This window comes from Phocoena sinus, chromosome 16 (genome assembly GCF_008692025.1).
Source record: "Phocoena sinus isolate mPhoSin1 chromosome 16, mPhoSin1.pri, whole genome shotgun sequence".
NCBI classification, from domain to species: domain Eukaryota; kingdom Metazoa; phylum Chordata; class Mammalia; order Artiodactyla; family Phocoenidae; genus Phocoena; species Phocoena sinus.
In genome coordinates, this window is record NC_045778.1 from 76,154,052 (window position 1) to 76,181,473 (window position 27,422).

General features: G+C 47.4%; 1 protein-coding gene across 4 annotated transcripts in view; it reads right to left on the reverse strand.

The window, feature by feature from the left end:
* Window positions 1–2,052: 2,052 nt before the first annotated feature.
* C16H10orf120 (chromosome 16 C10orf120 homolog) overlaps window positions 2,053–27,422 on the reverse strand; it is a 48,161-nt gene continuing 22,791 nt past the window's right edge. The window contains exons 2-6 of one of the 4 annotated variants that reach the window (XM_032607960.1): window positions 17,216–17,423; window positions 5,795–5,971; window positions 3,671–5,394; window positions 3,388–3,463; window positions 2,053–2,849 (exon numbers count right to left, since the gene is read on the reverse strand). In XM_032607960.1, the coding sequence (XP_032463851.1) occupies window positions 2,094–2,849; window positions 3,388–3,463; window positions 3,671–3,870 (1,032 nt within the window). In that variant the 5' untranslated portion in view covers window positions 3,871–5,394; window positions 5,795–5,971; window positions 17,216–17,423 and the 3' untranslated portion in view covers window positions 2,053–2,093. The other 3 variants (XM_032607956.1, XM_032607959.1, XM_032607957.1) reach the window with 3 other exon arrangements.

Sequence of the window (27,422 nt, forward strand, 5' to 3'; positions counted from 1 at the left end):
GCCAATTGCGAAAAATCCATGGAGAGGAACGATCTAGAAAGAATGCTGGCCTTGTCCCCGGAAGCTGTACCTGTGGGCAAGCTCAGTGTCTTTCCAACTGTGTGCAGAGTTGCCGAGGACAGTGTGTGATTAACCGGGGGATTCTTCTGGGTTTCAGATGCAGACAAGAAACGAATGTGTCATCTTCTCAAACACTGAAATATCTCCCAGATCTGCCACCTTGGGGCTGAGGCAGGGCCTTCATGGCAGTAGCAGTAACTGACCGCAGGGACCTTGGATTATCCTCCTGACACATCCAAAGGAATTGTGCCTGCTACAGCCTTGCGTGTCCCGTGCCTGCACTTGACTTGATGGGGAGGGTGTAAGTCACATGGCTGCCCAGAAGAGGAGGGCGGCAGAGATCAGGCCGGGAACAGGCTGGCTCTGCCTTCCAAGGTAGAAGCTGCATGTCTAGGGAAGAAGTGGGGAGCATGGAACAGACCTCTAGCCTTTAGGCCTGGGCAGCCTCTTTCCTGAGCAGGGTTCCTTCCCCCGATCTGGGCTACAGGCTGGTCCCAGCTCCAGCCCCAGGGGCTCTGGGGCAGACTAACTGCAGCCACAGTCCTGTCTGTACCAGCCTCCCTGAGCTCATGCCCTTTTGCAGTACGACTTTCCACCTCCTCCCAACAAGAGGTGAAGTCCATTTACACACCCTTGCATCTGGACCTGGCCGTGTATCTTGCTTTGGCCAACAGAGTGTGGCAAAGTGGTGGTGTGCCGGTTCTGGTCTTGGCTTCAAGAGTCCTTGCAGACTTTTGCTTGCTCTCTCGGCTCCTGCAGCAGCCCCGTGAACAAGCCTGGGGCTGGCCTGCTACAGCTGCTGGAAGAGGAAAGATGTAACCCATCACTCCCACTGACCCAGCTGATAGCTCTCCCCCGAGAAAGAGAACCACCCAAATGATCCGCCGTTGACTGCAGACACACGAGGAACTCAGCTGAGACCAGCCCAAATTGCTGACCCACAATTAGAATTATAACCTAAATTAATGAAAGTTGGTGTAAGCTGTTAAATTTTGGGGTGACTTGCTTCACCGAAGCAGGTAACTGATGCAGGCAGGTCCCATGGGAGTAGATGAAAATTTCGGAGGAGTCTGCATCCTGCGAAGGCCTGGGCTGCTTGGGGTCGGGGGAGCAGCTGACAGCCAACAGCTGCCTGACACCAGGAAACCTCAGCAGCTAGGTCTTACCTTGAGGACGCCCTGGAGATCGGGTCCTGTAAGGAGAAAAGGAGGGAAGCCACCAAACAGAAATAGACTCACAGACTGAGAGAAAGAACTTATGGTTACCAGGGGGGAAGGGTGGGGGGGATGGATAGTTAAGGAGTTTGAGATTGACATGTACACACTGCTATATTTAAAATAGATAACCAACAAGGACCTACTGTATAGCACAGGGAACTCTGCTCAATACTCTGTAATAACCTAAATGGGAAAAGAATTTGAAAAAGAATAGATACATGTATACGTGTAACTGAATCACTCTGCTGTACATCTGAAACTAACACATTGTTAATCAACTCTACTCCAACATAAAATAAAAATCTGGGGGCTTCCCTGGTGGCGCAGTGGTTAAGAATCCGCCTGCCAGTGCAGGGGACATGGGTTCGAGCCCTGGTCCGGGAAGATTCCACATGCCGTGGAACAACTAAGCCCGTGCACCACAACTACTGAGCCTGCACTCTAGAGCCCACAAGGCACAATTACTGAGCCCACGTGCCACAACTACAGAAGCCCATGCGCCTAGAGCCCGTGCTCAGCAACAAGAGAAGCCACTGCAATAAGAAGCCTGTGCACCTCAAAGAAGAGTAGCCCCCACTCGCTGCAAATGGAGAAAGCCCGTGCACAGCAACGAAGACCCAACCCAGCCAAAAATAAGTAAATAAAATAAATTTTTAAAAAATTAATAAATAAAATTTAAAACTTTTTAAATCAAATTTTTTTAAAGCTAAGAAAAGAAAAGAATGAAAAAAAGAGAAAGAGGGAAGCCACCTGGGGCAGAGCTGCAGGAATAATAAGGACCAGGGCACTCGGTTTCCATGGGGAATAAATAAACCTTTAATAATGGTGGGAAGCAACTTTGTGCATGTACTCCTTCCAGGCGCTGCCTTCTTCCAGGCAGCTGGCCTTTGACACATCACCGGGGTGGATTCCCCGTGATATAAAATCCTGATTCATCAGCATTAGGTCTCCAGGGAATTCGGCCAGGTGCAAAAGATTTCTGTTTGTTAAGCCAGCGATGGATCTTTCTGCTTTTTTTGGAGGGAGGAATGGTTTTAGATCATTTGGATGGTACGTTACACATTTTTTTGGTTCTTCTGACTTGAAAATTACGTTCATTTTTATTTCCTGTCTTTTCGTGGTTTTGCTCTCTGCCTCATCTCTCTTCTCTTGATGGGCATAGTCGCAGTGATCGGCGTCTCGGTCATCCTTGCCTTCCCCAGTTTTGTCCCTTGCCGGGAGGCCCAGGTCCCCTCCAGACAGAAGCAAAGAGCTCCTAAAACTTTCAATGTAGGGTAAAGGCTGCTTATTCCTCAGGGCTCGAGCGAGCTGCATTCGTTCTATGTGCTTGCTGACGTTCAGCCTCTCCCGCTGTGGCATTTTGAACTCCTCTGGGGGCACTATCACCTTCGCCGTCCATATTTTTTCTAGGGGTCCACAGGTGGCACAAGGAGGGGTGAGTTGCTTCCTATATTCCACCGCCCTTTTATAGTCTGAAGACAGCACCTTTAGTTCCTTGAGCATTTCCCGTTCTTCTTCTTGCTTATAAGTCAGAAACCTCCTGGCTGCTATGGTGTGAACACCACCTAGACGCTGACAACGGGAAAGGGATGGTTAAAATCTCAACGGGACAGGAGTAGGGGGGACCCACAGGAACAACTACCTAGTGGCACCTTCACCCTCCATCGCTGAGGGTGCCCGAGCCCCTGGGTAGTGAGAAAGAGCACAGATCTTTGGGGTTAGACGAGCCTGGGTTCAACTCCTGACTCTCCTTCTTACCTACTATGAATTTGAAAGAATTTTATTGATCTTACAGGTCCCTGTGAGGTCTCCATAAGATATATATGAAAGCAACTAGTGCAAGATAAGGGCTTGAGAAAAGGCAGCTTCCGTGATTTGTTATCACTTGTAGGTATATTCCTACTTGGGACTTCGAAATAAGAGAGTATTTTGCTTTTGCTATGCAGGTGTGGAAGCCACTAGCTCACAACGGCCAAGTAGTGGCCAACTCCAGTCTGCTGTTTGGGAGACTTACATCTCTATTGCTGGTGGTTTTTGAACCTCTGGCTCCCCTAGCCTAACTGCCTGGCTTCCATGGGGCTTCCCTGTGTATAAATTTCACAGCACTTACTAGGATCTCTTTTTCCAAGGGGGAGTATTTTCCGAGGGCAATGCGTGGGTCTGATTTGTAGCATTTGGTCCATATCCTGGAAGGCAGAGAGGTGTATTAGAACTCGGAAAGGGTCATCCTAGTTTTCCCTTTGGAATGGGAAATCTCACAAAGGGTGATTCTACATTAGTCAGGGCAGGGTCACTGTGACCAGGGTTTCTACAGCCTTAGAGTGGGCTCCTCCACTTGGCCTTGTTCTGACATGGGTGGGAAGGAATAGACCAGAAGCACAGGTCATACTCACCCCAATGGTGAAGCAGAACATGGATCCCCCTGGCAGCACAGGGAGTCTTTATCCTGAAAGGAATCGTTTATATTGAATACTTGGACTGGTGTTCCATTCTTATTTGACTTCCCCTCTGTAGTCATCCTTTCTTGGGCCCTTGAATCTCTAGCCCTCTGTTTTCCAGTCTTCTGACAGCCATTCTCCCATTCTCTGACCATACTCTGGCAATAGGCTAAGATGGGAGGTGTCAGTGCCTGGAGTTTCTTTGTAAGACAGTTTTAATGGGAACCCAAGGGACAGTCACACACTTCTTGCATCATAACTGGCCTACGTGGAGCTACTGTGAGGTCTGAGTTTAGGCAACAAATGACCCCTTGGGGTGAAATGGACACACACTACCATGCTCCTGGCGTGTTGGGGTCTAGAGGAATAGAGTGGGCAGAGAGTGTGGCTGGGAGGTGATCTGGCCACGTCACTGCCACTTATGTGCCCATAAAGACGGCTCGGTTCTTTCAGGATGAAGGCTCATCAGCTAACGTCTCTCCCTGCTGTTGGCTTTGCCTGTCCAATCTTAGCTCCGATCTTAGTTCCTCATGCTCCGTCCATGAACTCTATCTATGGTTCTTGGAATCAGCTTCTAGACATGCTCCCCCCTGTCTCAAATACCTCTCTCCCCCTAGACAACTTGCTTGTCTTTCAGGGCCCAGCTTAACTATTGCTTCCTCTGAAGATTTCCTTGCAGAATAAATTATCCCTTGGCCCACATTCTCACAGCACTTCCTGTATCATGCTATAGTGCTTTGTCACGTGTTGACTTGGTTGTCCAATAAATAGGTCTGTCTCTCCCTCGGCTCAAAAGCAGGTGACAATAGCATCTTGTTCTTTGCACTGGGGTTGTTTATCATGGGATCTAGTATAGAGCAGATGTTCAGCCTGTTGACCTAATAAGCAATCATCTTGGGTTCCTGCCCAAAAGTGGGGTCAAGAGTGTTGCTGCTGGGAATGTATATTGGCACAATCCTGTAGAAAGTAATTAGGCAATATATACCAAAAGTTACAAGTGTGTTTACCCTTTGACCCAGCAATTACATGTATAAAATAAAATACGCACAAGTTTGTCAGTGCAGCCTTGTGTGAGATGACAAACCTAATGGGAAACTCAAATGTCCATTAACAGGTGACTGGCTAGAGAGTTATGGTTGACCATACAATGGAATACTATATAGGAGTAATAGGACTATAGAAGTAATAAAAAGATCTTTATTTATTTGGAAATATCGCTGAGAAATATTGTTCGTGCAAAAAGCAAGGTGCAAAAGTATATAAATTGTAGACGACTTTTTTGTGTTGGAAAGGAAACTTGTATTTGCATAAAAAAACTCTAGAATAATACATACCCAAAAAATGATAAAAATGGTTACCAGAGGTGGGTACCTGGCAGATGAGGAAGAGGTGGGAATGAGCCTTTTCATTGTGTACATTATTATTTCGTCTTGAATTTTAGAACAATGTAAGCATACTACCTATTGAAAACATAAGTTTAAAAAGTAAAGAAGCAGCTTATGGAAGAAGTTGTCTCTGACAAGTACTGGTCCTAAAGCTTTCCTTTGCTTCTACCAGGAAACATCCCCACATGGGGATATTTAGAGCTCAGTCCAGTGCTCGTACCGATGCCAGCCACCCAAAATACATTGGTGCTCCTCTTACCTGGGCAAGTTCAGTTACCTGGAACAGCTGTGAACCTGGAAATAGCAACAAGTGCCTCTGAGCCTCCTGCCCTGTATTCATTGACTCACACGTTTGTCCTACGGTCAACTGCTTGCACAAGCCACACAACACCTGGCACATTGCAAGCACTCAACAAATATTTGTGGAACAACCAATGAATGATACATGATAGAATATTATGGGCCTATCAAAAAATCAAGTCTTTGTCAAATTTCCAATAGTATGCTCACGATGTAATGTGATATTTTAAAAAGAGAGAATACAAAACTTATATAGAGTATGATCCGGATGCTGTCAATCTACAAATATGCAGGAGGAAAAAAGACTAGAAGGAAATTCACAGAGACATCTGCAGTGGACTGTGGGATGATGGGGGATATTCTAGGCCTGGCCATGTACCAGCAGCCTGGTTACCTCCAGGTATTGAGATGGAGAAGCTATGGCCTTGTCCCAGCAGGTCCAGGTAGAAAAGGGTGGCACTGTCAGTACTCAGCTCCTCCAGGCATCAGGGAAAAGGAGAGTGAGAAAGGGCACCCTGCCACTCTGCCCAGAAGTGATGTCACCATGGCAATGATAGGTTTGGGGTGGGATCTAGAGACAGAGAGAAATTTATTTTAAGGAATTAACATACATGAGTGTGGGCTGGAATATCCAAAATCTGCAGGGTGGTCCAGCAGGCTGGAGACCCAGAGAGAGCCCATGTCGAAATTCAAGTCCACTGGCGGAATTTCCTCTTGTTCAGGGGACATAAGTCTTTGTTCTCTTCAGGCCTGATTGGATGAGGCCCACCATCATTATGGAGCAATGGGCAATCTGCTTTACTCAAAGTATGCTGATTTAAATGCTAATCTCGTCCAAAAACACCTTCACAGAATAGGATTTCCCTGGTGGTACAGTGGTTAAGAATCCGCCTGCCAATACAGGGGACACGGGTTCGAGCCCTGGTCTGGGAAAATCCCACATGCCGTGGAGCAACTAAGCCCGTGCACCACAACTACTGAGCCTGCACTCTAGAGCCCGTGAGCCAAAACTACTGAGCCCACGTGCCATAACTACTGAAGCCCGAGCAACTACAGCCTGTGCTCTGCAACAAAGAGAAGCCACCTTCTCTTCAAAGAGAAGACTCACTTATTAATCAGTCTTCTGTTGTTTACATTTAGGCTGGTTTTTTTAAAATTTGGGGCACATTCTTGTCATGTTTCCTTGCACTTATTCTGTCAGGTGCATACCTAAGAGTGGAATTGCTGAGCCCTAGGATACGTGTAGCTTTGATTTCCTAGAGAATTCTCAGCTCTATTCCAAAGTGTCTCTACAATTCACCATTCCACCAGTAAAGTATGAGAATTCACTCTTGCCAACACTAATGGGTATCTTGTGATATCTCACTGTGGCTTTAATTTGCGCTTTCTGATTACAAATGAGGTTGAACACTTTTTCTATTGCCCGTTGAGATTACCCTTAGTGAAATGTCTATTCAACAAGTCTTTCGTCTATTTTTTCTAGTATTTTTTTCTTATTGATATGTACAACTTCTTTACATATTCTTGATATAAGCCCTTTGCCAGTAACCTATGTTGCAAATATCTGCTCCTATTCGAGACTGGCCTCTCTCCTTTCTTACTTTTATGCCAGCTACACTCCAATTTATGAGTCTTTTCCTTGATGGTTAGTGCTTTTCATGACTTGTTTAAGAAATCATTTCCTATCCTAGGTAGGAATGATACTCTACTATATTATATTGCGTATATATTTATGAGTTCTCTTATATTATTCTCTAAAAACGTTTTTCTTTTGAACTTTCTTAACTTCCTACCCTCATCTTATTAACTTTAATGTTCATTTTCTACCTCTTTTTCTTTAAGTACATTTTCCAATTTATTATTATAATGGCTATCAAGGAGTATGTGTACATGTGTGTGTTTGCGTGTGTGTGTGTTTGTGTGTGCAAGTCATACACAAAAAGTCCGGGCTTCTCCTCCCCCCTTGCCACATCTGTCCCTTCAGTCACCTCCTAGGCTCTGGCTCCCTCTGGTGGATCTTGCCACTCACTGAAAGATGGCTCTGCAAAGACCCACCAGCCATCCCCTTACCCCTGGGCTAAGATTCCCTATGGAGACAGCCCCCTTGGTTATGAGAATGGTGCTCCTTTCTAACACTGCATTATATCCAGACTTTATATGAGAAGCTGTGTGCCTTAAAATCATAGTTCTCATTACAAAGCCGTTGGCTCTGGGCAGACCAGCCTCCTGGACAGTCTTCTAGGTCAGTGCTTCTCCAACATTAATGTGCATATAACCCTCCGGGGAGATCTAATTAAAATGCAGAGATTCGGTAGATTTGGGGTGGAACCTAAAGATCTGCACCTCCAACAACTTCCCAGGGGATGCCAATGCTGCTGGTCCAAGAGGAACAAAGTTGCAACTCAATGTGTGGGACTCCTCAGCACGAGGTGCTACTCAAAGTGTGGCTAGGGGGCCAGCAGCAGTGGTATAACCTGGGAGCAGGTTAGAAATGAAGAATTTCAGGCCTTGTCCCAGATCAACTGAGTCACAACCTGCAATTCAACAAGCTCCCCAGGTGAGTCCCACACACAGAAAAGTGTGAAAGGCAGCTGCTTGGCCCCGTGAGGAATCAGATGACACACAACCTCCACATGGACCCCCGTGGCGTCAGCCCAGAAGGCTTGTGGTCAGGATTCACCTGCTGTGCACCAACCTGTTTCTAAAATCCAGTTTCCCAGACTTACAGATATTGAAAACAAACTTATGTTTACCAAAGCGGGAGCAAGAGGGAGAGGGATAAATCAGGAGCTTGGGATGAACATACACACACTACTATATATAAGATAGATAACCAACAAGGACCTACTGTATAGCACAGGGAGCTCTACTCAGTATTCTGGGATAACCTATATGAGAAAAGAATCTAAAAAAGAACAATTGTATGTGTATGTATAACTGGACCACTTTGCTGTACAACTGAAACTAACACAACATTGTAAATCAATTATACTCCAATAAAATTAAAGTTAAAAAATGAATCCAGTTTCCAGCTTCCTGTCTGCTTCCTCTTGGCATAAGGATTGAGGAGATGCTGGCTCAAGCAGAGTTGTTACAAATAGTTACTTAGGAATAAATAGGTCCACTTTTGGAGCCTCTTTGGGAGGTCCACCCAGAACAGTGGAACCTATGGATAAGGCGAGGCCTGTTTCCATTTAGACCTCTGGGGAATGCTTGGTCACATGGAGGTGTCAGAAGCAGGGTCTCTAATTCTTTTTTTCTGACTGAGGGGGAACAGATTATTATCTGGGGAAGGTCAAGTCCCAAAAGGGTGATCTAATCAGACCTCAGAATCTAGGCCAGGATGACGATATTCCTGCCTGCATGTGTTTTTTATTTTTTCCCACCAGAATTTCAGGCCCACCAAGGAGGACTCCCCCTCCCCAGTGGAATCTGTCCCATGGAGGTGAGTTGAGGTAACAGACACCAGGGCACAAGAAGGAGGGTCTTCCCTAGCCCTTCCCTCACCGATTAACGCAGACCACTGTGCAACACCACCTTCTCAGTCTGAAAGGAGGCTTTGAGAATTCTCCTTTGGCTGCCTGTCTTGCTGTTAAGATCCTACCCAAGAGAGTCTGATAGGGTGTGGCCTGGGCATTGGGATGTTTGGATGCCCTCCAGGTGGTCTTACCATGTGGGTTAAGAATTACTGTCTTATAGCGACCTGTAGTTATCTTTATTACTATCTCACTCCTCCCATTAGAATGTAAGCTCCAAGAGACCAGGAACTTTTAAAATCTTACTTATTGCTATTTTCGCAGTCCCAGCATGGTCTGTGACACATAGAAGGCACTCAATAAATATCTGTGGAATGAAAAAAGAAATAGCTAAGATAGCACTGGAAGTGAACCAAGCAGCCCTGGGCCATAGGATATACTTTACCTACCATAAAATGTGCCTGTTTTAGACATGCAATTCAATGATTTTTAATAAATTTGCTGAATTGTATAATTCACAATTCAGTTTTGGAATATTTCCCCGAAAAGATCTCTCATGGTCATTTATAGTTAATCCCCTGGCAACCACTAGTCTACTTTCTATCTTGACAGATTTGCGTTCAAGTGTTTTCTTTTTTCTTTTTTGCGGTACAGGGGCCTCTCACTGCTGTGGCCTCTCCCGTTGCGACACGCAGGCTCAGCGGCCATGGCCCTCATGTGGGATCTTCCCGGACCGGGGAAGGAACCCGGGTCCACTGCATCGGCAGGCGGACTCTCAAGCACTGCGCCACCAGGGAAGCCCAAGTGTTTTCTTTTTAAAATGACCCCTTTCTAGCTTCAAATTACCCTCGCCTCCTTGGCTTTCTGCTGTAGGATGCGTTGGGTTTTTTTGTTGTCCCTCTGTCACCACTAGAGGCACTGCTAAATCCGTGCTCAGGAAACCTGCCCTCTTCCCATGAAGCCGGAAGTACCTGCCTAGGCTTGTAGCTGGGATAATGCCTGAACTCACTTGGAGAATCAGGCTGAAGATCATCTTACCTTTCCGTAGGCTAATGCAGAAACAACTTAGCAGTTCCAAGACTCTATCAGATTATGGAGGGAGGGTGTTAATTGCGGTTTCCCTTATCTTTAAATGACAACTTCCTGTATTAGACTGGCGTGCAGATGGTGCCAGGCAAACCAGACCATGATTCTGCTGGTCCCACTGCAAGCAGACAAAGCAGGAGACCAGGGCATGGACAGTTTCCTGTATCTGGAACGCTCCTTCCTGCCTGTCACTCCTTGTGAAATCTGGACACAGATAAAATAGGAGAGAAGACCCCCCCTTTCTGGGGCCACAGCAAGTCAAGACTGTAGGACTGTGGTGTTACTCTCCCTCCATGATGGGGAGGAGTGGGAAAGGGGATGGGTTAGGTTGGGGAAGGGTATGACTAGGCAGAGTCCGGGCTCCATTCCTGTCTTGTGCCCATGTCCCCCTGACATCTTATTTAGCTCTGTCCCCTGTCTGGGTTGCTACAAACTCTATCTGAGAAGTAAACAACCAGAAAGAGAATGTGAGAGAAAAGGAGCTGGCCACGTCTGGGAGGTACATCCCAACTAGCTCACCAGAGGCAGGGCTCACCAGGGTGCTCATTCGACCTGTGCAGAGTTAAAAAAAAAAAAAAGGGATGAAGAGGAGTTACTCAGGGTCATGTGATCTAGTGGCAGAGCTGAGTCCCCAGGGCAAGGAGGAGCCACCAAATACAGAGGCAAAGACCTGGCACATTTAGGGTCGGGATATAGTGATGGAAAGAGACTGGCATTTGACTGGTAGGTGGACAAACTTTTCACTTTTTCTTCTCTTATGCACAGAAGCCCCCCAGACAGTGGACTAACCATTAAATGTCTGCTCTGCACATTTTGCAAGTATTGACATTACTGGCAAAAGCTGCCCGTTATAGATGCACGTTACAGGGGTATCAAAGCAGGATACTTAGTCTACTTAAATGTCTGCTTGAATGTAATACTCCGTAAGGGAGAACATTTTTCTCTGGATATGCTTTCTTTGGTACTCACACATTCATACATATGTTCATGTGTGCACGCATGCCTCCACTCAAGCACGCCATGAGCTCAACTCTGCTAGATGTTGAGGAAACACAGAGGAACAAGACAGGACAGGGTCTCTCTTTTGCAGAAGATCTCACAAAATGGGGTGCCACAGGTATACAGAAGGTCAGTGTAGAATATAATAATGCACATTATAACTGGTGCAAGAAAGGTGGTATTCTGGCAACATTGGGAAGATTCTTAACAGCCAGGGGCTCAGAGAAACTTCCCATGGGGCAAACTATGGGTGTTCAGAGATAAGGTGCATGAGAATTTGGGGAAAGGCTATGCAAGTTTATCCACCTCCCGGGCTTTCTATTAATTTTTGGCCTGGAAGAGATTCTACAAACTGCAGTGGGCCTGGAGCAGTAGAGGAGATGGGTGAAGAGAAGCAGGTTGAGGGCGTTTGCTGAGTGGGGTGAGTCAGTGTTGGCGAGGGGTCTCTGCCCGGCTGCAGGGGAGAGTTGATCTCTCACACGGGCCTCTCCCTTCTGCAGTGGAACAAAAGTAGGAATGAGATTTGCCAACAGCAGGAAGGAAGTAAAATTTGCCGTTGTCCCACGGGGGTTTCCGTCATCCTGGAATCCCAGAGTCTTGCATCTGCTCGGTGGCCTCTCTGGAGCACTCACCGCTGTCGGACCCCAGCACCAGACAGTCTCAGCTGGAGACGCCAGGTCTGGCCACTCAGCTCCTCTCTGCCCTGTCCCTCCAGAAGAGTCCCTGGGGCCAGTGCTCTACCCTCAGGGGGACTTCACAGTTGAACTTCCCAGTTCCCAGCCTGACTTGGGGAAGGAGCAACCTCACCTTTGTATCCAGTATGTAACTTTATGCCAGGAACCTAAAGAGACAGAATTTGGGTAGACCCAGGGTCCTGTGCAACAAGTTGGAACCAGATGAAGGAAGAAGTCTGAAGTAAGAGCTCTGCACTGTCTCTATGTCAGAATTTGCTAATCCTGCGTTACTCCGGCATTTAATTTATCTGAGTGGGGATGTGTCAGGATCACCTTTAATAAAAGGATCATTTTGAACATGAAAAGTGGTGCTCGTCTACAGCACTGGCACCCAGACTTGGGAAGTGCAGATTCTTTGTTACAACAGGCAACATTTGAGAATTGTTCTTGGCTTAAGGTGAGGGTGAGGGTCCAGCAGGTCTGAGACATCAGACAAGGAAGGTAGAACGCGCCTTCAGCTCCTCTCAATGTAAACATCGCTCACATCTCTTTCTGGCAGGACTCTTGTTCTTTGTCTCTGTGACTCAAGATGATGGTAATATTTTAAATGGGTCTTTTCATATGCACGTCACTCAGATTGCATCTTTCAAGGTGGCATATAAACAATGTGACATTTGGAGAGAAGTGGAAAACAGAAACAGGCTTTTTAAAAAGTATGCATACAGGGCTTCCCTGGTGGCGCAGTGGTTAAGAGTCCACCTGCCGATGCAGGGGACACGGGTCTGAGCCCGGGTCTGGGAAGATCCCACATGCCGCGGAGCGGCTGGGCCCGTGAGCCATGGCCGCTGAGCCTGCGCGTCCGGAGCCTGTGCTCCGCAACGGGAGAGGCCAAAACAGTGAGAGGCCCACGTACCGCAAAAAACAAACAAAAAAAACAACCACTTAGCTGTCTGTCACGGTTTTGTGGGGCAGGGCTTGGATGGGACAGTCTTCCACTCCACATACCACTGAGCAGGGTCACCTAGTGGCTGGTTTGGACAGTCCAGGACAGCTGCACTCCAATGCCTGGGGTCCTCGTGGAGCCCTGGAGGGCTCAGCCAGGGGCCCTCTTCCTTTCCAGGCAGTCTCAGGGCCTCTTCACATTCCCAAGGTCTCTCCAGGTAATCAGACCTCTTACGGGGTGGCTCAGGGTGCCACGAGCAAGCCACGGTTCCCAGAGACAGGAAGTGGAAGCTGCCAGTGTCTTAAGGCACAGCATCGCTTCTGCCATACTCTGCTGGTCAGAGCTGTCACAGAGCCCACCCAGGTTCAAGGGAGGGAACCCACCTCGTGACGAGAGGCATGTCCGAGAATCTGTGGCCTTCTTTAACCTACCACAGGAATTCTCTCAGCACCTTCAGACTTTTCTCAGTTCGCACTAAGTACATGGACATTTCTAAGGAGACCCTTTACATTTTGCTAACCTAGTAGATGAGACTATTTTCCCCTGGAGGTCATCAGTATCTCCTTTTTTCTTCTCCTTCTGGGTCTTTCCACAGCTTCTCAGGATCGCGTAACAGGTAGCCGCTTGTTTTAAATTGACATGGTAATAACTCCATGCCAAGAGAACCATCATAGGAGATGCCAGGCGGTGTGCTCAGGAAAAGGCACAAAGAGGCTGGTGTAGCGTGGCTGAGGGGCTGCTTCCTTGCTGCTCAAGCCCATCCTGCTGCAGCCCCTTCCACAAGAAGGCAGGGCAGCCAGGACTCAATCGGAGGAGCGTCTCTGTCCTCACTGCAGCCTTGCCGAGGGGCGTGGCATTAGTACTTCTAATGCCTGTAAATGCTGACTTGTTGGTTTATGATTTTTTTAAAAATTTTGTTGAAGTTTAGTTGATGCACAATATTATATGGTACAGGTACATGACAGAGTGATTTACAATTTTTAAAGGTTATACTCCATTTATAGTTTTTATGAAATATTGGCTATATTCCCCACATTGTGTAGCTTATTTCATACATAACAGCTTGTACCTCTTACTCCCCTACCTGTATATTGCCCCTCCCCACTGGTAACCACTACTTTGTTCCCTATATCTGTGAGTCTGCTAAGAAGCATATTTTTAATGAAAATAACTGGATAGAAGTAGCAGAATAAATGCCGACATCCATATATAATGAAGGGGAACAATAAGTTTTGTGTAAAATTGTAAATGCTGACTTTCAGGCTGGGAAAGGGGCGTGTGGATTTGCCCAGGTCAGAGTAGGCAGGAGGGTGACAAGGGACTTGAAGAGAAGGTGGCTCGGTCCGTCTGGCCGTTCTCAGCCCGCTGCCTCTGGGCACCGTCCAGCAGCGGACACCCATGACGGGCACCAGCTCATCACCCCCTGCCAGCTCCCCGGGGTTTCAGCATCAGCGTGACGAGGCCCAGTTACTGTAACCTACAAGCGCAGTCAACACTAGCGCTCTGTGCCCGTCACCACTTCCCACCACCCATCGTGGGCAAGGCCAGGAATCTGTGCGATTCCAGGAGGAGGTGGGCAGGGGAGAACAGAAAGAAGAAAGTTAAGCATCTTCATAATTCGGCCACAGGGTCAATAAAACATTATGTTTCCAAATTTCCTCTAAAATAATTTGACAATTCTAAGTTTTCTACTTTTTTGTGTGGCGTGCTGCTTTACATATGTATGTTTGTGTGTGTGTATCAATTGATATTAACATGACAACTAGTATGGAAGAATTAGATTTTACTTGTTTAATTCTTTTGTTTTTATAAAATGTATTTATTTATTTATTTATTTTTGGCTGCGTTGGGTCTTCATTGCTGCGCGCGGGCTTTCTCTAGTTGCGGCAAGCGGGAGCTACTCTTTCTTGCAGTGCACGGGCTTCTCACTGCGGTGGCTTCTCTTGTTGCGGAGCATGGGCTCTAGGCGCACAGGCTTCAGTAGTTGTGGCACGTGGGCTCAGTAGTTGTGGCTTGCAGGCTCTAGAGCGCAGGCTCAGTAGTTGTGGCGCACGGGCTTAGTTGCTCCACGGCATGTAGGATCTTCCTGGACCAGGGCTCGAACCCGTGTCCCCTGCATTGGCAGGCAGATTCTTAACCACTGCGCCACCAGGAAAGCCCCTTGTTTAATTCTTATAAATCCAAAACCTGTAAGTTCCAGTTGCAGTAGATACTGAGTTGAAGAAAACACAATCTACCCAGAAAAAGTGATGAAAAAGTAGGGAAAGGGAGGTCCCAGTCATAACCTCCCAAAACAGTCCATCCCACCCCCATTCCCTCCATCTCAGATTCCTCAGACCCAAACCTCGTCAGACTCACCCTATCCCCAGGCATGTCCAGCCTCAGTCTCTGTCTCTCTTTCCCAAACCCTCATGTTGATCTGCTCTGCCTCTCTCCCAGCAAGCGAGAACCCTTCCACTTTAGAAAGAGCGAGGAGAGAGTAAACAGACAGGACAAAGATAATATTTTCTTCATCAGATGATAGAGGGAGGGAGAAAGGCAGGGAGCTCTCATGCATTAATACTTTTTGACCCATAAGAATTAGATTGAATGGACTCTCCTTCCCAGGAGACATTTAGGCTAAAGATCCATCCGACGGCAGCCTGACTCCACCAGGCCGCTGGCTGTGAGGCAGTCGTTAGTGATGCCATGGAGGCACATCCTGGCGTCCTTTATCCTGTCATTTCAGGAGGAAGTAACTCTTGTGGAGGGGTCATTTCTAGAGTCTCTGGCTCATTTTCCAGTCCGCTGCATCCAGGAGACTACCCAGCAGACGTCCAGTGTGTTTGGGAGATCCACGTGGATAAAAAATTCCGCATAGAACTCATGATTCCAACTTTGAAGTAAGAAAACAACTTTTAAAGGGAAGAGTCCACCTAAATAAGAGTATGGCCTTGTGAAATCATAATAAAGATGTTTCTTTTAGTGGGAAACATTTAGGGGCAAAACCAGAAGAATGCCAAATTCTTTCCAGTTTGAAGCTGGAGTTGTTTTTGTAGTGCTATCCAATGAGCTACTTCTAGCTTGAAAAATTCAATAAGTGGTTTATTAACATATTTGACTTAACATTCCTATGATGGTTTTTCTTTTGATTTTTTTCTAAAAATATCCTTATCAGCTTTGCCCTCACTATACACTGGGCACCAATATTTATTCTCTTAGACTTTCTTTTTCTTTACATTTTAAAGAAGCTTAAAAATTAAGAGGCTTTCCATACACATACATTAGCTGGCTACTCCAGCCTTGAGCCCCACATCCTCTAAATGTTGCCACAGAGTGAAAGGGGATGGTAGAGTCATTGCCTCATCTCTGATATAAAAAGGATAGAATTTCCTAAGTCATTGCCATTTTTTAACCTTCAGGACATAAAGTAATAGCTGACTTGTTTTAGTGTGCTCAGATTCTGTACTATGTATTGTGTATGCTTTGTCATGTTCCAGCATCACTTTAGCCCTACGATAGATGTCCTTCTCATCCCAATTAGAGACAAAGAAGCTGAGGCTCAGAAAGGTTAACTAACTGGCCCAAGGCCAACCTTCTAGTTCTGTTGGCTGTAAATGGCCTAGCTCTTCACCAGTATATGGTTCTGTAAGCAGAGTCTGTACAAAGCCCTTCTTGTTGTCTGTGACACACATCATGCTACAAACACAACAATACTGCGAAATGCTATGAAAATCCCCCTTTATCATGCACTGAATTGTTGCTTGGTCCATGGAGTCCAACATGCCCTGTGACAAATGATATCCTAGAAACACGTTATCTTTGTTGACTAAAATCCTAAGGACACAGCCCACAATGAAGTGAGAGCCTTGAACCCAAACCTCTAAAGCCTGTCATGTTATCAGTTATCCATTTCTTCAAAATCAGCTCTCATACACATCCTTTTGGATAATTACCAAAGTGCAAACATTCTTTTCTACATGCTGACATTATTTTAATTTTATTTTTTTTATATATATTTATTTATTTATTATGGCTGCGCCGGGTCTTAGTTGTGACATGCAGGATCTTCCTTGCAGCATGCGGGCTCTTAGTTGCGGCATGCGGGATCTAGTGCCCTGACCAGGGATGGAACCTGGGCCCCCTGCATTGGGAGCACGCAGTCTTAACCACTGGACCACCAGGGAAGTCCCTATTTTTATTTTAAAATCAAGTTTTTTTCTCCCCAAGAATTTGGGTATGAAAAATGTTGTGAGATACAGAGGTAGGAAAATCAGGCTGTGATGTTGGTTACATGCTGATCACTGGGATGATTTTACTGTTCAGATTTTATTTGCAGTGTATATTCGCATTTCCTAATGTTCCGTGTAAGTTGTGATTGGCCAAAACCGTTATGATTTTTAAATTTCTATTACTAAGTTGTAACCATAAGTCTCACACATTCCTCAAAGATAATAAGAGTTCTGTTAATAAGGCATCTGAAAAAGTTAATTGATATTTTATATATTAATATGCAAGTTAAAGTATAATCCAACTATTTAATCCTGTGATTGTCATACTTTTCAAACTTTAAGATCTAGGATGCCCTAACCTGCCGCTAACCCTCCGCTGTTATTCCCCCAGGCTGGAAGACATCCTTGGATGTCCGTATGACTCACTTGAAATCTTTGACGGCCCCAGGATTGCCTGCTGTCCATGGGCAAATTCTGTGCCTCAGTAGCTGTGATGTTTTTCTCCTCCTCCGACATCAGGACTGTGGTGTTCCGAAGTGATTCTGTGATCACCAACAGTGGCTTTTATGCTCTTTTCAATGCAATTCCGCAGGGCGAAAGAGTCAGGTGGGAAGCTTCAAGCAGGTTTTTGGCCCTGAAAAGACAGAACAGTTTTCTAATTTAAGGGATTCCCCTATTAGCAGAGGCCTGGGATTCAGTTTTAAAAGCACACACACACACACACACATAAGCCCTGCTGCATCGCTGCTAGATTTTTCCATTAAGAGGGCCTCATGAGCAATGAAATAAGGCAGTGACGTGCAGCCTGTATGTCGAACGGGCAGGCGGCTCCTCTCCACAGCTGCATCCGGCACTGCCGGCTGCCTGGGAACTGTCCAGGGTGCTGAAATGTAAAAGTCAAACTTGCAAGAATTCTCTTCCCTCCACCAGCTGGTTCACTCTACATCTTACCTGCACTGGACCCTAGACTCACCCAAATAAGAGGCTTGGGGACTCCTTAATGGATGGACGCTATAGCCTGTCATTCCAGGACCAGGTCCAGTTTGCACCCAGAAAGCATACTTACCTGCCGATTGTGGGGCCCCAGTAACTCAGGTCATTAGGAATTCAGGTGGAAACTCCCTGGGTGTATTTTGAAGCAGGGGGGTGTTTGTTTCTGAGTAAGGGAATTCCTTATATATTTTACCTTCAAAAGCATGCTTGAGATCTTGCCCTGGGGAGGCTAAATAAGGTCCAGCATTTGAAATCCAGACCATTCATTGACTCAAGATCATCATTTTCTCATCCAATAATCTTCACTAAGGTCCTACTCTGTGTCAGGCCCAGTTATAAGTGCTGGGGACACAGTAAACAGTACAATGTCCTTCCCCCGTGGAGTTTACAGTAGCGTGGATTTGGGTGAGTGGGGAAGGATCAAGACATAAGAAACAAGTAAATAAACAAGATGATTTGGGGGGTAGTGATAAGGCTGGGAATACAGAGCCAGATGGGATAGAAGACAGTGCCTGGGGTGGAGGAGGTGCTATTGTGGATTGAATGGGGATGGCGGCCTTGCTGAGGAGGTTATATGTGATGAGTGACCATGAAGGGGCATTCTAGGCAGAGAGAATAGCAATGCAAGGGCTGCTCCCAGGGAGGAAAGAGTTGGACATATTAGAGAAACTGAAAGAAGGCCAGGGTGGCAGAGCCTGTGGACACAGTAAGGGAAGACTGTCCCTAGGGCGTCTCCAGGAGACCACAGGTGACTCCAGCTGGACACAGCCCATCAGTCCAGAAAAAGCCATTCCCTTTGGGCTTTATGAAGTCCTAGACACCCTTGTGACCAAGTGCCTTCAGGGGACTAAATCTACACTTATCCAAGCACTTATCCAAGACATGTCCAAAGAAGCAGCTGGGAACCCATTTCCCCAGGAACCCAGCTTTGCAAGATCTGCAGAACCCAAGGTGTGCTGGGGCTAAGCACTGTGCCTTATAGCCACACTCTTGTTGGCTTGTCACCTCTGAGATACATGCTGCTAGAAGCCCCATTTTACAAATGAGGAAACTGGGGCCCAGGGAGATGAAATAACTTGTCAAAGGTTACACAACTAGGGAGCAGTAGAGCTGCGATCCAAACCCGCCTCTGTCTCACTCTTAAGCCCTTCAGCCCAACGTATTACGGAATCAAGACAGCCTTAAGGCTTCATTCTTGCATTTATTTCCCTTAGCCACAAATACAGGAGCTAGAAATCCTTCTTACTTAAAACTCCCTACACTCCAAAATAAAATCCTGGGCTTCCCTGGTGGCGCAGTGGTTGGGAGTCCGCCTGCCGATGCAGGGGACACGGGTTCGTGCCCCGTTCTGGGAGGATCCCACATGCCGCAGAGCGGCTGAGCCCGTGAGCCATGGCCGCTGAGCCTGCGTGTCCGGAGCCTGTGCTCTGCAACGGGAGAGGCCACAGCAGTGAGAGGCCCGCGTACCGCAATAAATAAATAAATAAAATCCTGCTTTGTTTAGAAGATGGACCGGAGCTGCGGCTGGTGGGTGGTTCTGGACAGTGTTCAGGACGCCTGGAGATCCTCCATGAGGGGCCTGGGGCACCGTGTGTGACCACCTATGGGACCTGAATGAAGCTGAGGTCGTGTGCCGACAGCTGGGGTATGGAAGGGCCGTCGCTGACCCTGGAACGGCCCACTTCAGCCTGAGCTCTGGAGACATCCTCCTGGACAACATTCAGTGTTCGGGAAGCGAGAACCACCTTGGCCAGTGTCCCAGCTCTGGCTGGTAGACCACAATTGTGGTCAGCATGAGGATGCTGGCGTCATCTGCTCAGATACCTCTCTTCCTGCGGCAGGTTCTTTCTGGTCTTTCAGCATCTCGGGTGGAAGGTGTGCACAGAGCAGGGCCAGGTGACCAGACAGATGAATGTCCCTTCAGCCGGGCTGGCAGAGAATGCTGAGAGCCACGCTCTCTTCTGAACACACACTCCAGGGCCACACAATTTTCCGGTCCTGTTCCTTGCAGCTTCTCTCAGGTCTGGAACTGCTTCTCCAGAGTCTAAACATGCCCTGTTCTTGCTTGTGTAAGACGAAGCCTGCCTGTTTGGGACTTGCCCACACTAGAAAGCCACCACTTGTCTTTATAAAATTTAACTTAGATTTCCTAAATTTACCTCTTTTTAATGCATGCAGATGCAGGGGACTGGGTTCCAGATGTGATTCCTGCACCCCCAGGTAGGTCTGACACTGAACCCATTATCTCTGCAAAGTGAATAAGAAATTTAACCTTGGGACTTCCCTGGTGGTGCAGTGGTTAAGAATCCGCCTGCCAATGCAGGGGACATGGGTTCGATTCCTGGTCTGGGAAGATCCCACATGCCGTGGAGTAGCTAAGCCCGTGTGCCACAACTACTAAGCCTGCGCTCTAGAGCCCGCAAGCCACAACTACTGAGCCCATGTGCCACAACTACTGAAGCCTGCGCGCCTAGAGCCCGTGCTCCCCAACAAGAGAAACCACCGCAATGAGAAGCCCACGTACCGCAACGAAGAGTAGCCCCCGCTCGCCGCAACTAGAGAAAGCCCGTGCATAGCAATGAAGGCCCAATGCAGCCAAAAATAAATAAATAAATTTATATTAAAAAAGAAAAAAAAAGAAATCTAACCTCTGTCTGGACCCAGACACTGGAATCACCCAGAGAGCTTTAAAAACTTCCGATGCTCAAGCTGCACCCCAGACCAGTCACATCAGCACTTCTGGGGTCACAGCCAGTCATCAGTGGTATTTAAAGCTTCCTGTGTGATTCCAACATGCAGCCAAGGCTGAGAACCAGGAGCATGGTCAACGAGCTAAAAGTCACATTTCAAAAATGAAATGGCATCTGAAACTCTCCTCTCTGGACAACAGATCACAGAGCGGCGGGAGGGCACGGAAAGAGGATGGTTCCATCACAGTGGCTGAGAAGAGGGTTGATACAGAGAGGAAGGAGGAAAGGTTTACCTCTCAGGGATACGAATTAGAGAGTGAAAGCATGCAAGTAAACAAAGAAGCACTGAATGTCGAACTCTCCCAGTGGGTAGAAAGCAGACTGGGGAAGTGAGAACATTTGGGGCTCCTCTGTGGGCCTCTTGGCTCAGCCAACACAGCAGGAATAGAGAAAGGTACACCTTCTTCAGGTAACCTACTCAAAGTCGATGTGCAGCAGTGACCTCCTAACTCAGACTCCTGCTGCATCAGAGCACCTACGGTCCTGCCTCCTGCATCTGCCTGCCTCTCCAGGACAAGTTCCCAGCCGCTTGCTTCCCTGCTCACTGGCACCCTGGGCCCCACACACCCTCCTCCCAGCCTTACCCGGTGACTGGTGCCACTCTCTGCCCTCAGTGGTGGCCTGGGTCGGGGAAAGTCGGGGTCAGGGGTGCTCCTTGCAGTGTTTGGGGGCCAAGCGAGGTGGCTAGCAGCTGTCCCTACCTTGGGCTGGCACCACTATGGTGCATTTGGAGAGACACGCATTGGGAGCCTCTTACCCACTCCAGTCCAGGTTCCGAGGGCATCCCAGGTGAAAGTTGCCATCCCTTGTAGGTTGCCCTTCTGGTGCGGGTTGCAGAGGCAGAACTATGGGAAGGGGCCCGTCTTACTTCATTGGAATACTTGTCCAACCTACCTTTCCCCACCATGGCTCTCAGCTTTCCGGGTCTGAAAGCTGCATTGTCCCTCTGCATTTTGGCACCTGATAAATTTCTACAGGCACTGTGGCGTGTTCATAAGCCCAGATGTTACTGTAGGTGATGCCTCATGACTGGTCAGTCTCAGGACAGCCCTTGGGTTGGTGGACCCCAGCACAGAAGAGAAAACAAATCATGTGACTGTGTGTTGTCTGTGATTTCCTGGTGAATCACTGCAAGAAGGGGAGAGGTTGCATCTCAGATCAGGGAGGAAAGAGGAAGGAGTGTGTCCACACCATATATTAAGATTCAAGGGTAGTAGCAGCTTCATTCATTTGTACCTAGGTATTGATATAAGGTGATGTTATCGTGCCAAGCTTTTTCCTGATTGTTTTGGTTCTGATTTTTGCAGCTGCCGTTCCCCAAGCACCTATCCCACAAGGTAACTCTTCCACTGAAAGTATAACCTATAAAGGGTGGAATCCTGGTGATAATTCATAAAAGTAGAATAGACGTCTGCTGTCCTGCCTGCATGAGGGGAAGGAGGTGGTGGGACAGAGCCCTCACAAGTAGATGGATTGTCTGCATCTTAGTTGGGCTGGTTTGCATGACAGGAAGCTGGGGAGAGCATTAAGGATGTGTCACTGGACACCCCACACCTGCCATGTATGTATCCAATCCGTTTCCAGTCTCACCTACAGTCGTAGGGTCCTGCCTACCTGTCATACATATCTCCTCCTCCCTCACCCCCTCTCAGGGCACAGCCACACACCAGCCAAGCCACAACCATGTCTACACCAGCCAAGCCACAACCACGTCTACACCAGCCAAGCCACAACCGCGTCTACACCAGCACGATCCCCTCCCAGTTTGTGATTCACTTCCGAGCTTGCTGGAGTTCTGGATTCTGTACTTGGGAAAATGCACGTTGCGTGCCTGAAGAACCCAGCCCCGGCTCTCTCGTTTGTTTTCACAGGAGGAAGTCACTTTTGTGGGGGAGTCATTTCAAGTCTGTCCGGCTCCTTCTCCAGGAAGAGTGTATAACCACAAAATCGTTTTTGTAGGTACATTTAACAATGTAACATGTCTCAAAGCAAGATCCCTAGGCTATTCATCTATTCTTTCACATCCCTGTTTAGACACATGCCAAGAAAACCCAAAACCAACATACTTGGTATTTTTGGAGGTTGAATCCATTCAAACCACCTGCATGATGCTAAGTGGCCACTTCAACTCCATGCTTCGCAGTTTGTCTCGTTGGTTGTGCAGACCACGGTCTTTCTTATCCCTTTCGCTCTAAAAATTCTAGTTTTCATCTCAGAGGTTTCTGCCCCAGAAACAATGCTAGAACCCCCCGGGTGTCTGGGAGGAGAGCAGGCCCCAGACATTTCCAGGCCAGCAGGGAGAACCCTGCAGCTGTCCTCTCTAGCCTTGGCTGGCCCAGCTCCCCCTGCAAACCTCATGTAATGACCACAGCACTGGGGCCAGAGGACACAGAAGTCAGGAACCACCTGCAGTGGTGACCAGCCCCAGGCCACCTATGGGAAAAACACCACCATAAAAAGGTCCTCCTGCATCTGATTTCAGAGTCAGTGAATGAGCAACCTTTCAGGTGCTGAGGACACAGCAGCCAACAAGACCGACAGGGCCACTGCTCCATGGCTCTTACATTCGAGAGAAGGGAGAGAGGCACTGGATAAACACACAGATGAGAGTCCTTTACAGTGAAAAGGGTTAAGAAGATAATCAATCAAGGAAGAGGCTAGAAAATGCTTTGGGGTGCCACTCTGAATAGGGTAGTCAAAGAGCCGAGGCCTGAACAAGGAGCTGGAGCCAAGTACAGAGGAACAAGGGCTCCGGGCAGGGGGTCAGCCAGTGCCGAGCCCCCAAGCCGACAGCCAGCTTGGAGAGCTCGAGGGACAGACTCAGGCCCAGCAGCCACGGGAAGCCCAAAGTTCGGCTCGAAGTGGGCAGGGCCATGTGGTCCTGGAGTTTAGCTTTCCTTCTTAGCTGCGTCCTCTCAACAAGGGTGACATCCCCTTCAAGGGGGAAGAGAGACATTGATTCTTAGAAGCAAAAAAAGGAAAACAAGGCAGATCAGTGAGAAACACTGCTGCAAGCTGACAGGGCAGTCCTTGGAGGGTTTCGAGGCAGACTGTCACTGGATCTGAGTTGCACAAGCCAACGCTTCCTTGAACAAACGTCCCTGGGCAGAGTGAGTCTCTGGCGACCCACCAGGCTACAGGAAGGAGGCTGCCAGAGGCAGTGGCCCCTGCTCATCAGCCTTCAGCACCCCCTTGGCCCCTTCAAGTCATGTTGGATTTAAAGGAACATGGCTGAGCATGAAGGTCAGCAGGGCCAGGCCCACAGCTCACAGGCAGCCAGGGACGACCTGGGGTCAAGAGCAGGGAGGAGCAGTGGAAGAATCCAGCAGCCAGCGTGGACCTCCCACCCCACTTCACATCCCACGGCCTGGCCCTTGCAGGAGGGAAGACGGGAGTCCAGACTCACACACTAGGGGCTCGCTGCATGCACCCCCAACTCCCAAAAACAAGGACATAAGGTCACCCATCACGGCCTCAGGTACCTGCAAGGTCATGCCCGAGGCCTCATGCCCTCCAGCTTCTCAGAAAACTGGCTCCAAGTGGGGGACATGAAGCAGGGGTCTCTGCTCATGAAGAAAGTACTTGTCAGGGAGCCAGGAGCACTGGTCACCAACCTGCCTCTCTCCTCCCAGGAAAGCCTCGGCTCTCTCAGCTACTCCAACTCCATCAGAGGCCAGACACAGGGCCACCCTGGCCAAGTCACTGTACGGCACAAGGTGCCTCAGCTCACGTTCACCTGCAAGGTGGATGGCCCGTTAGCAGGTGAAATCGTCCCTGGGGCTGACGTCCCAAGGGAGAATGCCAGCTACGATGTGTCCATATCATTTCTCGAGTTGCCCACGTCCCAGCACGTGGGGAGCATGGGGCCGCACTACGCCAGCCAGAGCAAAGAGGTCTTCCTCCAGGTCACACTCCATAGCCCCAGTCCCTGCCTGCGGCTCTTTGTGGATACCTGTGTGGCTTCTCCAGATCCTGGTGATTTTACAACTGTCAAGTATGATTTGATCCAACGAGGGTAAGGAAAATAGAAGGCCCTCGCTGGTTGACTGTTACATTTACGTGGCATTCTTTTGGGGACCTGTGGCTTCTTAACTGGTAGTCCTAAACCATAACATTGCGCAGAGAGTCCTCATCATGCCCCAGAAGCAGAGCCCGGGCCCTCACCATCCCTCTCATTCTAGTTGGGGACAAATAATCACAGGAAGTCTAGACAACTTCCCTTGAATCCCCAAAGAGTCCTGGGCAGAACCCTCGCTGTCTCAGACTCTGCTGTCTCATCCCAGCCTTTCATACCCATGCCCCCCTTCTCTTTAAGCTTTATAACTGTATTACACTCCCCATTCCTCAGGATATTTGGCCTACACTGATAGGCTGGTGGGTTACCCCAGGCTAGGCTCTTATAGTGATGAGATTTATTCTGGTGCCTTTGGTTAAACAAAGGATTTGCCAAGTTAGAACTCTGACAAGTTGTTTGCCTTTATAGCTCCCATGTCCCCCAACCAAGGCAAAATGCTTATGGATGGGTAACTGGCAACCAGTGTGAAGATAACAAAACCCATCACTTACTGATGGCAGCTGCAGAGTAGTGAGAGCCACAGCAGCCTAAAGCCCGTGAGAAGCATCGTGGTGCCTGTTTCCAAAAAGCCAGTGAGGGGCAAGAGGCAGCACCTTCCAGAGGCAGTGTGAGCCATGGTGCAGGAGGTGCACAGATGTGGCACTAAACGGCACTGAGTCAGAGTGAGAAAGCTCTTCCCTTTTCAATTCTCCCTTTTCAAAATATATCAAGGAGAGGGAGTTCCCTGGAGGTCCAGTGGTTTAAGGATCAGCACTTTCGCTGCCATGGCCCAGGTTCAACCCCTGGTCAGGAAACTAAGATCCTGCAAGCCACGTGGCACAGCCAAAAAAATATTATACACATATAGGAGAGAGGCTGGAATTTAACAACTGACATACTTTTCTTCTGCTTATTTTAGGTTTAATTTGCTCTCCTTTCTCTAGTTTCCTAAGGTGGAAGCTTAGATTATTGATTTTAGATCTTTCTTCTTTCATATACATTAACTTAATGCTATAAATCTCCCTCTACACATTGCTTTAGCTGCATCCCACAAATTCTGGTAAATTGTATATTCATTTTCACTTCGTTTGGAAGATTTAATTTCTCTTGAGACTTTTTCTTTGATCTTTGGGTTACTTGGTGTTGTTTAATTTCCAAATATTTATGATTTTTCCAACAACCTTTCTGTTATTGATTTCTAGATTAATCCCAAAGTGATCTGAAGATGTATTTTCTGTGATTCCTATTCTCTTCAATTTGTTATGGTGGTTTTTTATGGTCCAGAATGTAGTCTATCTTGGTGAATGTTCCACGTGGGCTGGAGAAGAATGTGTATTATGCTGTTGTTGCAGTGTTCTATAAATGTCAGTTAGGTCTGGCTGATTGGTGGTGCTGTTTGGGTCATCTGTATCTTTCCTGATTTTCTGCCTGCTGGATCTGTCAATCAGTGACAGAATGGTGTTAAAGTCTCCAACTATAATAATGGATTTGTCACTGTCTCTTTGCAGTTCTATCAGTTTTTGCCTCATATATTTTGATGCTTTATTGTTTGCCACATATACATTAAGGATTGCCACATCTTCTTGGAGGACTGATCCCCCTTCATCATTATGTAATGCCCCTCTTCATCTCTAATAATTATCCTAGCTCTGAAGACCGTTATGTCTGAAATTAATGTAGCTAATCCAGCTTTCTTTTGATTGGTATTAGCATGGTAAATCTTTCTCTATCCCTTTACTGTTAATTAATCTTTATATTTAAAGTGGGTTTCTTATAGCCAGCATATAGTTGGATCTTGGTTTCATTTTATCTACTCTGGCAGTCTCTGTCTTTAAATTGGTATATTTAGTCCATTCATGTTTAAAGTGATTATTGATATAGCTGGATTAAAATCTACCATCTTAGTGACTGTTTTCTACCTGTTGCATTTGTTCGTTTCTCCCCGCACTCTACTTTTGCTGCCTTCTCTGGTTTCTGGGTTTTTTTGGCTGCATTAGGTCTTCATTGCTGTGTGTGGGGTTTCTCTAGTTGCGGCGAGTGGGGGCCATTCTTCATTGCGCTGCACGGGCTTCTCATTGTGGTGGCTTCTCTCGTTGCAGAGCACAGGCTCTAGGCACACAGGCTCAGTAGTTGTGGCTCACGGGCTCTAGAGCACAGGCTCAGTAGTTGTGGCACACGGGCTTAGTTGCTTTGTGGCATGTGGGATCTTCCTGGACCAGGGATCGAACCCGTGTCCCCTGCATTGGCAGGCGGATTCTCAACCACCACACCACCAGGGAAGTCCCTTCTCAGGTTTTAATATAACACTTTATATGCTGGTTTTAACTGAGCATTTTATATTATTCCATTTCATCTCCTCTCTTGATATATCATTTACTGCTTTCCTTAAGTTTTTCAGTAGTTGCACTAGGGTTTACAAAATACATTTTAAAATAATTGAAGTTCACCTTCAAATAATGCAGCCACCACCTTTAATCTCCACTTTTGAAAAAAGTAGAGCAGGAAACAGCTCTAGCTATAATTTAATTACTTTGTCTTGTTTTTATTTTATTTTACAGTTCCCTTCTGTTTCTGGCCAAGAATGGTGGTTTGGCCAGGAACGGTGGTTTTTCCCCTCATGGTAGTATTATATGGTTTTTTAATAAACGAAAGGAAGAGTGGGTTGTGGGGAGAACTCCAGTTGAAATTCAAAGGTCTGTGTCCAAGCCTGATTATTTGAGCCAGAATTAATTCACACCATGCTTTAAGTTAATCCTCTTGGCCTGGGGTTTTTCTTGCCATCAGGTGCATCAAAGACAATACTTATGCCAACCTCCACTCCCGACAGAAGAACATA